Here is a 17400-nt window from a genome sequence, read left to right on the forward strand (position 1 = left end):
CATGTATACATTTAAGAAATATTTGCATGTATACTGTATATATATATATATATATATATATATATATATATATGTACTTAAATACAAATATTTTATATATAAATAACAATTTTTTCTTAAATGCATGCATGTGTTGCTATCTTTGTGCATGCGACTGGATTTATATTATATTGCTCATAAACTCAGCACATCTGAATAACTGTGTAAGAAACTTGGAATAGAGAATATGATGCATCTGCTTTCATCTGATCCTGTTCCTATCATTCATCCGACGCTCCTCATGAAGACATGTATGATGTTCATAGCCCTTAAATGCACAATCATTTAAAAAAGCTGGACATTGCACTCCAGAATGATATATAGTTTTGATCCTCAAGGAGCTTCAAGTGTTGGAGAGCAGCGAGGATGTGTGTGTTCCTGCCCGTCTGCGATGAGCTCGAGCTCCGCCACCAGAGCAAACGCCACACACACACACACACACACACACACAGGTCTATTAAAGCCTGATTGAAATGGGCCTGTAAGTGGGGCTCAGGTGCAGAAACACTTGCAATACTGAGATGAGAGGAACACAGCAGATACAAGAGCTGGTCCTGAGAGAGACGTGTGTGTGTGTGTGTGTGTGTGTGTGTGTGTGTGTGTGTGTGTGTGTGTGTGTGTGTGTGTGTGTGTGTGTGTGTGTGTGTGTGTGTGTGTGTGTGTGTGACAGTATCAAATTTCTATGTTGCGATAATTCCTGATTTTTATCACGGTATGAGAATAAAATACGGTACGATATTGAAATAAGTTGCTATAAAAGTATCAACATATAACAGGCTTAACAACTTTTTTTCTTATTACAAAAAGATCTGAACATTAAATACAATAAAGCATTATAAATAAATAGGTAACACTCTACAATAAGGTCTCATTAGTTAACATTACTTAATGCATTAACTAACATTTGCAATGAGCAAGAGCTACATTTCTTACAGAAGGTATTATTCTTTGTTGCTGTTAGTTCATGTCAGCTCATTAAATAATACAGTTACAACTTTTGATTTAATAATGTGCTATTAAATGTTGAAATTAACATTAACTAAGATTAATAAATGCTTTAGAGTTATTTATTTTTACTAATGAATTAGGTCCTGGCGGAAGAGTGACCTCTGACCCGACACCAGTCACGAATTATAAATCTGAAAGGAGAATTTTTACAGAGATAATGTGGGAGGAGCTTGAGTTTTTACAGAGATAATGTGGGAGGAGCTTGAGTTTTTACAGAGATGATGTGGGAGGAGCTTGAGTTTTTACAGAGATGATGTGGGAGGAGCTTGAGTTTTACAGAGAAGATGTGGGAGGAGCTTGAGTTTTTACAGAGATAATGTGGGAGGAGCTTGAGTTTTTACAGAGATGATGTGGGAGGAGCTTGAGTTTTTACAGAGATGATGTGGGAGGAGCTTGCGTTTTTACAGAGATGATGTGGGAGGAGCTTGAGTTTTTACAGAGATGATGTGGGAGGAGCTTGAGTTTTTACAGAGATGATGTGGGAGGAGCTTGAGTTTTTAAAGAGATGATGTGGGAGGAGCTTGAGTTTTTACAGAGATGATGTGGGAGGAGCTTGAGTTTTTACAGAGAAGATGTGGGAGGAGCTTGAGTTTTTACAGAGAAGATGTGGGAGGAGCTTGAGTTTTTAAAGAGATGATGTGGGAGGAGCTTGAGTTTTTACAGAGATGATGTGGGAGGAGCTTGAGTTTTTACAGAGTTGATGTGGGAGGAGCTTGAGTTTTTACAGAGATGATGTGGGAGGAGCTTGAGTTTTTAAAGAGATGATGTGGGAGGAGCTTGAGTTTTTACAGAGATGATGTGGGAGGAGCTTGAGTTTTTACAGAGAAGATGTGGGAGGAGCTTGAGTTTTTACAGAGAAGATGTGGGAGGAGCTTGAGTTTTTAAAGAGATGATGTGGGAGGAGCTTGAGTTTTTACAGAGATAATGTGGGAGGAGCTTTAGTTTTTACAGAGATAATGTGGGAGGAGCTTGAGTTTTTACAGAGATGATGTGGGAGGAGCTTAAGTTTTTACAGAGATAATGTGGGAGGAGCTTGAGTTTGTTGTTTGAACTGCGAGCTAAACGTACGCTACTCCTACATGCTAAAACTACATGTAATGACTTTAATTTGTACACTCTAACTAATATATAAAATAATATCTTTTTTTTCCTATCTTCTCCTATTTTTCCTTTGTTATTTTTCTTTTTTTAGCAAATCATTGTTAACTTTTTTTCTCTCCTGTATGTTCAGATGACATTGAACATATTGTTGATATATTTTGTCTATTGTATACAAAGTTGTATATCATTTTCTGTATGGTTTGAAATTATATTAAAAACTAGAATGTATACATTTCCTGAAGAAAATGTGAGTGGTGCTTGCAGTGGCAAAACTCGGCACCCGGTTGCTAGGGTGTGGTTACCATGGCGATATTTACAGACTGATTTCGCAACCCAAACAAACGAGCCCACCTCATGTCTATACGATGTTCTGCTGCTGAGATATAGGTTATTCATGTGTTTGTACGGTTGCTAGGGTACTCTTTATGGTTACTAGGGTTTGCTTATACAGTTTATGGATTGATCTTTAAAGACTGTTTGCCAGTTTTCTACAATGTTCTGGTGCTGAGATTTTGCTTGTTTATGTTGTTTAATGGTTGCTAGGGTCCTGTAACTGGTTGCTATGGCATGGCTATGAAGGTGTTATGTCACTACTTATTGGCTACTTGATAGGCCGAGTCAATAGAGCTCAACCCCAAGTTTCTCTGACCTTCCAATCCAAAGATATGATCTTACAAATTTTATGCTAATGTTAAGTGTAACTTTTTTCGCCCGATTTATCGCCCGCCGGACGAACATCGTACAACCGATCACTTATAAAACTCATGGCACAATAAACTCTCCTCAATAAACCGGTCGATTTGACACCTCATTCATGGGTCTCCGACAAACGGTGCGGGAGGAGTAGCATGCCGAAGTTTAAGTATGAGCAACAACAATAGTGATGCCTTGCGTTTTAATAATAAATTTAAGACACTAATTACATTCTACGTCATAAGGTCAGAGGTCACTCTTCTGCTACGGCCGTTACTGGAAGCCAGTCATTATAATTTAAGGTATAATTATGGACATTTTTCTTACAAAAACGCTGGGCTTCGCTTCAGAGGGCCTTTATTAACCCCTGAGTCGCATGGATTACTGTAATGATGCATGGATGCGCTTTTACGGCCTTCAAAATCTCAGGTACCATTCACTCCCATTATAAAGCTTATAAGAGCCAGGATATGTTTTAAATTAACTCTGATTGTGAGTAAAATATGATAGATAGATAGATAGATAGATAGATAGAAAGATAGATAGATAGATAGATAGATAGATAGATAGATAGATAGATAGATAGATAGATAGATAGATAGATAGATAGATAGATAGATAGATAGATAGATAGATAGATAGATAGATAGATAGGAAACAGAAGTTGTTAGTCAGTCTCTCGTCTGTCAGATGGACACGCGCCGTTTGAGACGCGCGGGAGGAGCGTTGGGTTCGGGGACGCGGTGTGTGTGTGTTTGTGTGTGCGTGTGTGTGTGTGCGCGCGCGCGTGTGTGGCTGCTGCTGCTGCTGCTCGGTGTGTGTGTTGTGTTCACGCCTCCAGGAACTCCTTCAGCACCGCGGACAGAGACACATAAACACACACACACACACACACACGCAGAGCTCCGGCTCTTTTGTGATGCTAAAGCAGCGCAGGTCACCAGGATTCCTCCTCCTCCTCCTCCTCCTCCTCTTCCAGACTCCAGAACAACACGACGATTCAATCGAGACATTTGAGAAGTTGTAGAGCGAACCGAAACACCGCGGAGCCCGTGGCGTTTTTTTTATGAATAATTTTGCTGGGCATTTTGACCGCTCTTCTTTTTTCTTTTTCTTTTTTCTCCCACTCATATTCGTTTTTTTTATTTATTTTGTTTTCTGAACCATTCGCGTATTTTAATCTGTGTCAGAATGTTGTTAGAACATCCGGGATCAAGTTGTCAAAATGCTGGAAATTACAGCAGATACAGCTCGGGTCAAGGTAAGAGAGCTATGCTTTATTTCCTTTGCGCGCCTCAACAGGGAATGTGTTTATAGAATGATACACAGATCTGTGACTGTCAATCAAACACAAGAGCAACAATCAGCCCAGAAATATCAGCGCGCTTGTGTAACGTGTTTCATTACGCGGCACCGATGGCCTGTTTGAGTGGACATTGTTTAGAAATGTTCATGTTTTCAAAAACACTATTAATAACTCAATTTTAATAACTAACTTAACAATTACAGCCTGATGTCATTATGTGCGCTTTTAAAAAATAAAGGGTTTTTACGCAGCGATGCTTGAAGACCCGTTTGGTTCCCATTAACAGTGTGTTCTAAGTGTAAAGAACATTTTAAAAATCTAAAGAACGTTTTTCCACTATAAAGAACCACAGATGCCAATAACGAACCTTTTCTTTCTTTTTTTCTTATTTATTACTGACATTTCTTTCAAATGTATTTGTGCTTTTAACAAGAAACCATGATCTGAAGAGCTAATATTTACAATCGGCTTCCATTAACAATGGTTTCTTAGTGTAAAGAAAAAAAAAACATTTTAAAATTCCATAGAACCGTGCATTGGATTCTTAATGGAACCACATATGCCAATAACGAACCTTTCTTTCCTCTCTCTTGACATTTCTTTAAATGCTTTTAATTAACAACCCTGAAAACAGCATCTGAGGAGCTAATAATTACACACCAAACACTTTATAATTGATTATGATGATAATCTTTTTTAACTTTCCAAAGTTGTGTTTTTTCTCTCTAAACGCCCGTCTGTCGGATGCCGTATGAATATGTAATGAGCAACATTGTTAGCGCGCGGAACAGATGTGAAGCGCGTGCCGTCACCGTTGCCATGAGAGACCCACGAGTGGACCGAGGCTCGTCCACGCGCACTTTAAAAGCCCAACAGGTATCGGGTTCCGTTCAACAGGTGCAGCACCTGAACCACACACACACACCTGCTCTAGAACTACATTAAACACTATATGTGTGTGTTTTCTGAACGGGCTTCGAGACGCGAATATCCTCACATCGCGAGGTTTTCTTTCATATTTGACAATCGTAGTGTTTTAAATGTGCATAATTATTAATTACTAACAACATGTGGCTTAAATACTACAAGTTGTTCATTGTGTTACTCGCAAAAACGAGCAAAATATTTTAACCGTTTTAAAAAATAAATTCGAAATTCGAAATGAAATGACGTGGCCAAAAACGCGCTTTTCCCCGCCAGATTTTGCTCCATCAAAGGTGAACAGGTCAACATGACATAAAAATGATGAAGCTGAAAGTAAAGGAGGAACATTGCGGCACTTTCACCCGGCCACACGTGCTTCACGCCGTCAGAAAACCCTGCAAATGTGGCATTGATTTTGAGTTTATCATGTGGCACTAACGCTGATTTCCCAAGGCACAGCAGATCAGTGTCGATAAAATTCATCTGGATGTTGATCAGCTCGATCAGCATTTCACACTACTGTCTTTTCTTTCCTCAAGCAAACAGTTGTCCGATTCGAATCAATGTAGGAAAAATTGAACGATCTGGATTTAAAAGTTACAACGCATTCATCGCTCTGAAGAAGTAAAAGCATTGCGACAAATTACAGGCCGGATTCATTTCAAGTGAATGGTCACTCTAATAATTAATTCGTTTTGCATTTGCATTTTGCATTTATTACGTGTATTTAGTATTTACTAAAGTCGGTGTCCAAATATATTGTCCGCTTTTAGTATAAAAATAATGCATGGAAATGGCTTGATTTAAATAACCTGAATGTCACCGTATAATGTGTGTTATTATTTGAAGAAAATGTCTGTCTGTCGAAAGTAATTCAGAGACTGATGAAATGCACCGTTTTTAAGTGAATGGAGGTACAACATCTATGAATGCATGTCCTCATTGGGTGCATTAGGAATGTGTCGCGCGCTTCTGCATTAATTGCAGCGGTTCTGATGGTATTTTGAACAGCTCGGGTCTATGGAGATGGAGATTCGTCAGATGGACACACACACATGTTTGTGTGTGGGGAAACACTCTAATCGTTGCTCATCATGTAATAGTTGAATGCATCATACGACACATTTATGGCATATAGTTTGGTTTGGGAATACAACTGTGCGGGTTTCATGTGTCGCGCGCTTCTGCATTAATTGCAGCTTTGGTTTACAATGAGTATTTTGAACATGGAGATTTGTCGGATGTTTTTGTGCGGGGAAAAACTCGAATCGCTGCTCATCATGTGAATAGTTGAATGCATAATTCGGTTTGGGAATAAACACGTGCGGATTTCTACGCGTCGCGCGCGCAAAAGAAGGATTATACGCATCATGAAGTATTATGTGGACGCTGTTCAGCGAAGAAAGCCGGTGTTGCCTCTGGATTGTGGATTTGTCCAGGTGATGGTCATCAGAGGAACGGGGCGGCGTTTCTGTCGCGCGTCAAAAGCCACAGGGCGCAGAAACACATGGAGCGCGCGACGCATCTGTCTCTGGCACGCGCGTTTATTCCTCTTCTTCATGCAGTTCTGATTTGCATGTGTAACTCTCAGATTATTATCGCACGCATTTAGTCGCCCTTCATCGGGATAATGAGAACGGATCCGAACACGGCTCGGGATTCGCCGGAGATGCTCTTGGCTTTACTCACACACACACAGCAGGAGTTGCGGAAAGGTACAAACCTTTTTATGATTTTGAGTTTGGCAGTTTTCTGAAAGTATTAACATCGCAGCTTTGATACTCCGTGTGTGTTTAACTTTAATAGATGTGGGTAATTACAGCCGATATCTGATTTAAGCGCAATCTTTTCTGCGTAATTTCACATCTCTCCTGTAACGCTTCTCGCGCGGCTCTAATGCTCGGATTAAATGATTGTGTGTCGGAGGATTAAATCTGAAACAGCGGCTCAAAACAACATATGTCTGCTTCAACAAATCTCACGCGCACGAGCGATATTAAGACGCAAAATCAGTGTTTGGTTTGTTCTCAGTTGTGTGTTTGAATATGAATGATGAGAAATAATGACAGGTTTGCAGAAACCGTTTCAGAAGCGGAGATTTCTGTCCTTTATTATAGACTAATCATTAGAGATGTTGCTTGATTGAATAATTGATGCTCGTGCACCTGTTGATGACGTGTCTGGTGATGTCAGGGCGGAACGCGATGGCCTTGTTTATTTAATTGTTATAGCAAACCAGTAGGCCCTATCTCGAGTTGAGTGATACTGTATATAGAGGATGGGGATATCGTGACATGTTCAGCTGGATTTGACAGTGACGATACAGTGAAAATATTTAATAAAATATGTGTTTATCAATTTTTTTGCGAAATTTACCATCATATTATCAGTATGAGCTAATGAAAATTGATGTTTTGAAGATAACAACAACAACAGCAACGATTATTATTATTAATAATATTTAAATATTTATTCAAGTTGTTTTTATTTGATGTGCTTTATGCACCTGTGCAATGCAAATGTTGTTGCTTTTTTAACACAAGTTTGGATTGACATCATAAACACTTATTGAATCAACATAAAGTGAACGTGTTCTCAGTTGCAGAATGATTACTGTAATAAACATCGAGTTGATTTATCACGAGACTGAGACATGCTGTAATACGGTATAATAATAATACAATTAATACAGTCTATATCGTATTACTATTCATTTAAAATAATATTAACGATAATGAGGATAGTGCTAATAATAATAATAATAATACAGTTTTGTTATAAACTATTATTTTACATTTAACACTTTATTTTATTTAGTAATAATAATAATAATAGGCCTAATATTAAAAAAAAAAATCTATAACGCTGGAATTATTTTTATTTCGTATCGTTGAATTCCAGAAATTTCTTGTCATCTTTTCGTTCTTTGATGTTTTGGTGCTCTTTTGATATTAGACATAGTTGTAATAATTGTTCAGTAAGCAGGGCTTGATTCATGCATATAGAAACAGAAGGCGCAATATTATCGTGTTGTGAATATTATCGGGTTGTTGTTTCACTGAAAGCAGAGCTCGATATGGTTCACTTGTAATGAACAAGAAGACACACATGATGATGTGATTATGAGATTACCGGGTATTATATGAGTAAATAAAACAACACTAACAAACAAATGAAATGCGCATCTTTATCAAAGCAACAGTGCACGTGACTAGTGTGACTTATTTTTCGGCCAGGGCAATAATACTGTCCAGAAGGACCAACACAATCTGTATTCAGACAGATTCAGCGCTTTAATTCTAGACAATTCAGGTCGTGATTTATTCGGAAATAGAGTCTGGAAAGGAGTTAGTGTCATCCGTTGAGAAGATGAACTTACACTGAACACCACTGGATATGTTCATCCTAAACGTTCAGTACAGGGGTTTAAGTGTTTACAGAATAGAATAGAATAGAATAGAATAGAATAGAATAGAATAGAACAGGCATTTAAAAAGAAAGGTTCCATCTGTGGATTTTTACGCAAAGAATAATTTCAAAACACAGTTCTTACAATAATTTTTTTTTATGGTACGAATTATTACATTTTAATATTCTGAAAAAAAAATTCCCCACTATTAAAGCTTTTTGTGCAATGGAAAAATATTCTTAATGGAAACAAACATGCTAATAAAGAACATTTTTAAGTGTAGAATAGAATAGAATTAAATAGAATTAAATAAAATAAAATAGAATAAAATTTCATTTGGGGGTTTTCTGGGGTTTCCGTGCACCCTAGAAACACTTTTCCAAACATAATTCTTAAAATAACCATTTTGGTACGAATTATTGCATTAATAATATGGGGGGGGGGGGGGGGGGGGGGGGGGGGGAAATGCCCCCCCATACATATAAAAGCCTTTTGTGCAATGAAAAAATGTTCTTAATGGAAACAAAGATGGCCATAAAGAACCTTTTTAAATTTAGTTTAGAATAGAGTAGAATAGAATAGAATTTAATAGCATAATAGAATAGAATAGAATTGTACATAATAGAATAGAATAGAATAGAATAGAATAGAATAGAATAGAATACAAAAGAATAGACATTTAAAAATAAAGGTTCGGGTTTCGCAGAAGAACCATTACGGGTTTCCCCATCCATATATAGTATATATAGCGCGCTAATTGATCTTCTAAATGCTTTTTTTTTTTTTAAATCGACAAACCCTGTTATTTAAGTAGGCCTAGCACTAGAATAATACTGTTTTCCGGGATTTCCTCCCAGTATTTGACACCGCGCTGTGTTCGTGTTGTTCTCCAGATGTTCCCGTTTGCGCGGGCTGTAACCAGCACATCGGGGATCGCTTCATCCTGAAGGTTCTAGATCGCCACTGGCACAGCAAGTGCCTGAAGTGCAGCGACTGCCAGTCTCAGCTGGCCGAGAAGTGCTTCAGTCGAGGAGACAGCGTGTACTGCAAAGAAGACTTCTTCAAGTGAGTTCTTCATCTTCATCTTCATCAGCAACGCCTGCGCTTCACCAACCTTACGATTATAGTACAATAGAATGTAAAAGTGCTGATGCCGTGCAATTATTTTATTTGGTGCAATAAAGTGCAGTTATCTATTTGGACTTGACTTGTTCGTGCAAGCTATAGCCTAATAATCATGATTTTGTATTTTATATATTATATTAAATACATTTACGCTTGATAACTCTCAAAAAACAGCATAATAGAACATAGTAGAATTTTAAAAATAAAGGTTCCACTTGGGGGGTTTCGCGGGTTTCCATGCACCCTAGAAAAAATCTTAAAATAGCCATTTTTTTATGGTACGAATTATTACATTTTAAAAATCTAAATATTTTTTTTCCCAAAAGCCTTTTGTGCAATGGAAAAATGTTCTTAATAGGAACAAAGATGGCAATAAAGAACCTTTTAAAGTGTAGAATAGAATATAATAGTGTAGAGTAGAATAGAATAGAATAGAATACAGAATGGAATACAGAACAGAAAAAAATAGAATAGACTAAAATAAAATAAAATAGAATAGAATAGAATAGAATAGAATAGAATAGAATAGAATAGAATAGAAAATGAGGTGATGCTGTGCAATTATTTTAGGATCTATTTGGATATGACTTTTGTTCATGTAACCTATAATAATGATGCTTTTGTTCATGTAACCTATAATAATGATGCTTTTTAATGATTGTAAAGCGCTTTGGTGGCCATTGGGTCTGTGAAAGCGCTATATAAATGCAGTCCATTTACCATTTACCATTTTGTATTTTTAAACTTATATATTAGAATTCGTACGAGTGAGTTCTTCATCATCATGTTCTGATGGGGTCTGATCTGTGTGTGTGTGTGTGTGTGTGTGTGTGTGTGTGTGTGTGTGTGTGTGTGTGTGTGTGTGTGTGTGTGTGTGTGTGTGTGTGTGTGTGTGTGTGTGTGTGTGTGTGTGTGTGTGTGTGTGTGTGTGTCTGTGTGTGCACGCAGGAGGTTCGGCACCAAGTGTTCCGCGTGCCAGCAGGGCATCCCCCCGACGCAGGTGGTCCGCAGGGCGCAGGACTTCGTGTATCACCTGCACTGCTTCGCGTGTGTGGTGTGTAAGAGGCAGCTGGCCACAGGTGATGAGTACTACCTGATGGAGGACAGTCGACTGGTGTGCAAAGCCGATTACGAGACCGCCAAACAGAGAGGTACATCACGCGCAAAATAGTGCGTATCTATATAGCACGATTTGTATTTATCGTGCAATTTACACGCAAAATAAAAACCCTTGGGTAGGATTAGTGGTGTGGAGTACGTACGCATAAAGTGCGTGTCATATGCACGTAAAAACTAATTTTTGCGTATTTAAATGCACGATACATACAATTCGCATTTGCATGAGCTCGTGTTGATTCAGCAGGGAGGTTTTGTTTGAGCAAGCACAGTTCTCTAAGTCTTAATTGTTTTACTTCTTGCATTCAATGGTCTCGCATTGACTGGCTGCTTTTAACTCTGAACTTAATCTTGCTGGTCGTGCGCTCGTCCATAAACATCTGACCCGCTCGGGTAATTGCGAACCCGCCGGCCTCCGGATCGATAAGTGCCAACAGAAGCGTTATAGTGCGAGCCGAACACACACACACACACACACACACACACACACACACACATGAGCCAGACGGACGCGATCTGCATTCGGCGCAGTTTTCAGACAGATTCAGCGCTTTAATTCTAGACCAATCGGACGACGTGGGGATTTATTCGGAAATAGAGTCTGGAAAGGAGTTAGTGTCTCCATTGAGAAGATGAACTTACACCCTGAACGTTCAATACAGGGGTTTGAGTATTGACACAGAAGAAGCATCCTGCGTTCCCTACCCAAGAACAACCTTTCAATACACAGTTAAAAAAACAAAAAACATTTTTATAATTCGAATTACATTTTAATCATCTGAATCTGAATTTCTTTCCCCTCTATATGAAAACCCCTTTGTGCGATGAAAAATGTTCTTAATGGAAATAAAGATGCCAATAAATAACATTTTTAAGAGTGTTAAATGGAATTGAATTGAATTGAATTGAATTGAATTGAACTGAATTGAATTGAATGTATCTCGAAATAGAAACATAAATTAGTGTCTAATAAGAAATGCATTTGTTTCGTTAAATTAAAATCTATAATATTTTAAATCACATTTATTCCATTAGAGAGACGCGAGGTTGGTTGTGAATTATTGAGGAATGATGTCTGGAAGAGAAAGAGACCCTTGAGTGTCATTCATACAGCACATAAACTTACATTACAAAACTGCATTCTAAATGTTCAATGCCTTCACTTCGCCAACCTTCCGATTAGAATAGAATACAATAGAATGTAAAAAGTGGCGATGTGTAATTATTTTATTTGCTGCAATTAAGTGCATTTATCTATGTGGACTTGACATTTGTAATGATGATTTTGTATTTGATATATTATATGAAATACATTTTACCCTTGATACCTCTCAAAACAGAATAGAATAGAATAGAACAGAATAGAATAGAATAGAATATAAAAGTGATGATGCTGTGCAATTATTTAAGGATCTATATTTGGACTTGACTTTTGTTCGTGCAACCTATAATAATGATGATTTTGTATTTTTAAACGTATATATTATATTAAATACATTTACCCTTGTTACCTCACAAAACAGAATAGAATACAGTAGCATCGTCATAATTTAAAAAGCGTGTTGCACCTTAAATAGTAATGCCGTCATAAAATGCAATGAAATATATTCCTTTTTTAATCCCTCAATGATTGTCCCCACCCCAGAGGCGGACTCGACTGCGAAGCGGCCCCGCACCACGATCACCGCGAAGCAGCTGGAGACGCTGAAGAACGCGTACAACAACTCCCCGAAGCCCGCGAGACACGTGCGGGAGCAGCTGTCGTCGGAGACCGGCCTCGACATGCGGGTGGTGCAGGTACACTGACACTCTCACACACTTCCACATGCATAACACACAACTATAGCCCGTGAACATGCACTTCTATAGCCTTTCCGTGATATTATTGTAAACCCAGTTATGTTATCAAAACGAAGCACATTTTTTTAGGTTAGCTGATGATTAGATTTACTGACAAATGTTGCATAGCGCACAGCTACATCATTATACTATTTCATTCATTCAGCTATCATGCATTAGGCATTTATTTACGCAATTATTCACTGAAAAAAAATTCTTACGTGTCATTATAACGTTTATTTGTTATTTCATGCAATCAAGTAGGCTCTTATTCCCTGGCTATTATACACTATTTTTAAAGTGCTTCGTGCACTTATGCTTAACTATTATTTCATGTAGAATATTTTACTTTTAGACACTGAATCGCGACATAATTCACCAATCCGCCACGTGTCACATGATCGCTTTAGCGCTTTCCTGTTTTGATTATTGTGTGCATATTTATGCAGTAGTATGTCATCATATCTTGTACCAGTGTTGATCTTAATTATATGAAGAAAAAGAAATAATACAAAATTATAAATAAACATAAAAAAATATATAACTAAAAATAAACAAAACAAAATAAGTTTTAGTTCTGTGTTAGCTGTCAAAACCCAACAGGAGTAATTTTAAGACTCAGGTCAGGATGTTTGTAAGGTCCAGTTGGGATGCTGTGAGAACTAACCCATGTTTCTGCACAGGTCTGGTTTCAAAACAGAAGAGCAAAGGAGAAAAGACTGAAGAAAGACGCAGGAAGACAGAGATGGGGTCAGTACTTCAGAAACATGAAGAGGTCCCGGGGAGGCTCCAAATCTGATAAAGACAGCACTCAGGAGGAGGGCATGGACAGCGACGCCGAGGTCTCCTTCACAGGTGAACACTGGCATGCATCAGTGACTCCAGTCCAGCGGTGCAAAGTTCAGCAGTTTCTTTTAGTCAAGAACTGTTTATTGAATCATTTTCTGAAAAGCCTATTTGGAAAATGAATGGGAAAAGTGAGATCATACATCATCATCTCTCACCATTTCATTTTTGCTCATAATTCTGGGGTCCATTACAAATAGCAAAGTATTTTTATTGTTGCATCATTAATATTTCTTTAACTGTCGCCCCTTTTTGAGCTCAGATCTCAACTTGAATGGTTGTAATTCAAGATTTTTTTGGAAAACAGACCTATTGGTCTCTTTTTAAAGCAGACACTCAGCAGATTATTTAAGATGTGACAGCATTTGTTAGTGCATTAACTAACATGAACAGCGTTTATTAATGTTAGTGAATATAAGTGTTCAAGTTAGTTCCAAGTGCATGCATTAAATAATGTTACATACAACTTTTGATTTTAATAATGCATTAATAAATGTTTGAGATTAACATTGACTTAATTAATAAATGCTGTAGAATTCATTGTTAGTTCATGTTACCTTTATTTTATACAAAATATATATTTGACAAAAAAAATGCCTCTACAATTGCTAAATAAAAAATATTATGCCATATGTCAAACCAAGTAGTGTTCCAAATTTGAAGTTGATTACATAGAAATGAATCCGCTTATAACCGTTTTCATGCCAACGCAATGTTCAATTTGAACACATTGTGAATTTTGAGTGTTTAAGATTTCCAATGAAACCGTATTTATGATGATTACTAAAATATTTGATTGGGGAAAAAAGGTGTGTCAGAAGAAAAGGTTCAATGGTGTTCTTTATAAAGCCTTCTAGACTCAACATTAAAGTCCCCCTGTAGTCAATATCCCTTAAAATTCATCTTTGATCACCAAAATGACATATTTAAAAGTTTTATCCTTGACATAAAATATCTTGACTGTAACTCGACACCCTCGCCTCATTTAGTATTCGCGGCTCTATGAATATGCAAATGAGCCCCGCCTCCACTCACTCACTCAGCTCAGAGATCCACTGGTTGACGATTACACGTTGATCTGATTGGTTACAAGGTCGTTTGTGACGTCAGAAACACCAGCGATTTCAAACCGTGTTTTTGAGACTGTCTTTGGTTCACTGCAGTTTTAAGGAGGAAATACTCAGCAATGCTGTCGACTTATGAACTTACACATGGTGTGTGTTAAAGCGTATTAAAAACACCATATAGACACATAAACAACATTAAACGCTGGATTTACACCACTTTAATAAACACTTTATGTCAAAAAGGTTCTATAAGGAGAAATGTCTTAAATGACTGGATAATGCTTTCATGTTTAACTGGTTATTTAAACAACAAACGAACAAAGCAACTCTGTTGTAAATTTAAAAGTAATGCGTTACTTTACTAGTTACTTGAAAAAAGTAATCCGATTACATAACTTAAGTTACTTGTAATGTTTTACCCCGACACTGTCCATCGCTCACTTTTATTTCTATCATTTTTATTGTGATTAAAAACTGCTAATATCCATCGCATTTATACATTTAGAAAAAAAAACATAATTTAATATGATTATAAGCTGTTTTTTAACCTTTTCTGCTGACAAACGCATAATCCATCGCTCACTTCTGTTTCTCCTCGCAGACGAGCCGCCCATGTCGGATCTGGGACACTCCAACAGCATTTACAGCAGTCTGAGCGAGAGCTCTCCGGCTCTGAGTCGGCAAGGCGGATCTCATCCACCGTTCCCACTGGATCACGGCACCAACATCATCCCCTCGCAGGACCAGTACCACGACCTCCAGGCCAGCAGCCCCTACAGCCTCCCGCAGTCTCCCGGCTCGCTCCAGGCTCTTCCCAGACACCCGCCGCTCATCTCCGGCCTGGTGTTCCCGGAGTCCGGCCTGCCCATGGTGTCTCAGAACCCGGCCCAGAACATGAGCCGAATGATGGCCGGGGGAAACGGGCCGAGCTCGGATCTGTCCACGGGGAGCAGCGGCGGCTATCCGGATTTCCCCGCGAGCCCGGCGTCCTGGTTGGATGAAGTGGATCACGCGCAATTCTGATGCACATTTGGAAAGCGACTGGAATTACTCAGTGGATGCCGAACCTTGAACCATCTCTATTATTCTGTAGAGTTGGACATTTGGAAAATGGTTAGCGATGGAGACTCGAGTCTCGACGAGGACTTCTGTTTGGTTCTACAAGGACACGACAGTGTGAGGAGCTTTTACACATTCACACAACGATAAAGATATAGGTGTAAAAATCCGTTTAAAAATATAAAAGAATAGCAGAACCAGAACTATCCCAGACAGCAATACAGTGTCGGCCCAGATCCGGCCCACATCTGGGCCGTGTGGAATCCACGTGTGGGCCGGATCTGGGCCGACACTATATTGCTGTCTGGGACAATAACGGCACAGAGTTGGAATCACTTTCAGAGTGATATTTTTTTCCAGCTGATGAACCATAAAAACATCGACAGCCAATCAGAATCCAGCCTGAGAATTTAAAGTGGCAGAGACAGAAATAAACCAAACGATATCATGCCGATATCCGGACTTCGCCGCCAGCCCGGCGTCCTGGTTGGATGAAGTGGATCATCTGATGCACATTTGGAAAGAGACGGGAATTTCTATGTGGATGCCGAACCTTGAACCATCTCTATTATTCTGTAGAGTTGGACATTTGGAAATTGGTTAGCGATGGAGACTCGAGTCTCGACGAGGACTTCTGTTTGGTTCTACAAGGACAGTGTGAGAAGCTTTTATCACACTAAAGGCACATCCACACAACGATAAAGATATAGGTCTAAAAATCGATCTAAATTTAAAAGAACAGCAGAATCCACACCAAAACTATCCCGGACAGCGATATAGTGTCGGCCCAGATCCGGCCCACATCTGGGCCGTGTGGAATCCACGTGTACCGGATCTGGGCCGACACTATGTTGCTGTCTGGGACGATAACGGCACAGAGAAATGATATCTTGTGTTTTTTTTCCAGCTGATGAACCATAAAAACATCGATAGCCAATCAGAATCCAGCCTGAGAATTTAAAGTGACAGAGACAGAATTAAACAGAACGATATCATGCCTTGATGTGGATGCTATCATAGTTAGACGACCATAACTTTTTATCTTACAGCATTTTTATTATCTTCTCTCCAAATAAGAATTCAAGTCAGTTTACGTATTGTAGACCAAGAAAGAAGATGCTCGTCTGAAATTTCCACCAGTCATCCTCCATCATTGCTGTTACTGATGTGTATAAATGTGATATCACCAGTTTTGGTCATTGCCAAATGTCTATGTACAATATATAACATTTTATCAATGTGGAGTCTTTATTTTTATACAACCCCCCTTCGGACAATATGATCACGGAGACATTAGGACTTTGTATGTTTCACAACAGGGATAGACAAGTTGTAGTTGTTGTCTCTTTCTATTGAGTAGAAGTACCTCTATGCATTTGTGTGTTTTCGGACGTGTCTCGTTCCTTTCACTCAGTTGGAATCGTCCTTGTATGTGTTATGTGGAAAAAAAATGTTTTATGTCTTATTTATTCTCTCTGATGATGGTTAAGTGATTTAATAAATTTGTCAGTGAAATCCTCAAACAGCCATCGCTTCCTGGCAGAGATCTTTAACACTGTTGGCTCGTGTTTTTTTGTTTTTTATTCCTTAATTTGCTAAAAGGATGCAGATTTCTGTGCTGTTTATAGCCGCGCATTGTTAAAGACGCAGCCGCCATTTGATCCCAGTCTCTCCAGTGGCTCGTTTGGCATCGAGAGGGTTAGAACGAGCTTGGATATTTATTTCTTTTTTTCCGAGATTAATCACATTGATCTTATATCAGGGCACAGATAATGGACCCGGATCTGGCTGAGTCTGCGAATCGCCGGTCTGGCTTGTGACCAAATGCGTATCAAGAGTTCAACGCCTCTTTAGCCGAGAAACTCGAT

The 17400-nt window shown here is 38.6% G+C and overlaps 1 protein-coding gene across 1 annotated transcript; it reads left to right on the plus strand.

The window, feature by feature from the left end:
* Window positions 1–3703: 3703 nt before the first annotated feature.
* lhx3 (LIM homeobox 3) lies at window positions 3704–15516 on the plus strand. The gene is made up of 6 exons (XM_056256727.1): window positions 3704–4102; window positions 9374–9545; window positions 10554–10756; window positions 12367–12518; window positions 13244–13415; window positions 15075–15516. The coding sequence occupies exons 1-6, from the start codon at window positions 4033–4035 to the stop codon at window positions 15494–15496; spliced, it is 1191 nt and encodes a 396-aa protein (XP_056112702.1). The 5' UTR covers window positions 3704–4032; the 3' UTR covers window positions 15497–15516.
* The last annotated feature ends 1884 nt before the right edge of the window (window positions 15517–17400 follow it).

The sequence above is a fragment of the Rhinichthys klamathensis genome, unplaced genomic scaffold, assembly GCF_029890125.1.
Source record: "Rhinichthys klamathensis goyatoka isolate OS25496 unplaced genomic scaffold, OSU_Roscu_1.1 h1tg000132l_1, whole genome shotgun sequence".
NCBI lineage: Eukaryota > Metazoa > Chordata > Actinopteri > Cypriniformes > Leuciscidae > Rhinichthys > Rhinichthys klamathensis.

Bases quoted from the DNA above. Each gene is read 5' to 3' on its own strand.
- lhx3 (XM_056256727.1), top strand. From the start codon at position 4,033: ATGTTGTTAGAACATCCGGGATCAAGTTGTCAAAATGCTGGAAATTAC. The intron at 10,757-12,366 runs GTACATCACGCG...TCCCCACCCCAG, and splicing joins CGAGACCGCCAAACAGAGAG to AGGCGGACTCGACTGCGAAG. The intron at 13,416-15,074 runs GTGAACACTGGC...TTCTCCTCGCAG, and splicing joins CGCCGAGGTCTCCTTCACAG to ACGAGCCGCCCATGTCGGAT.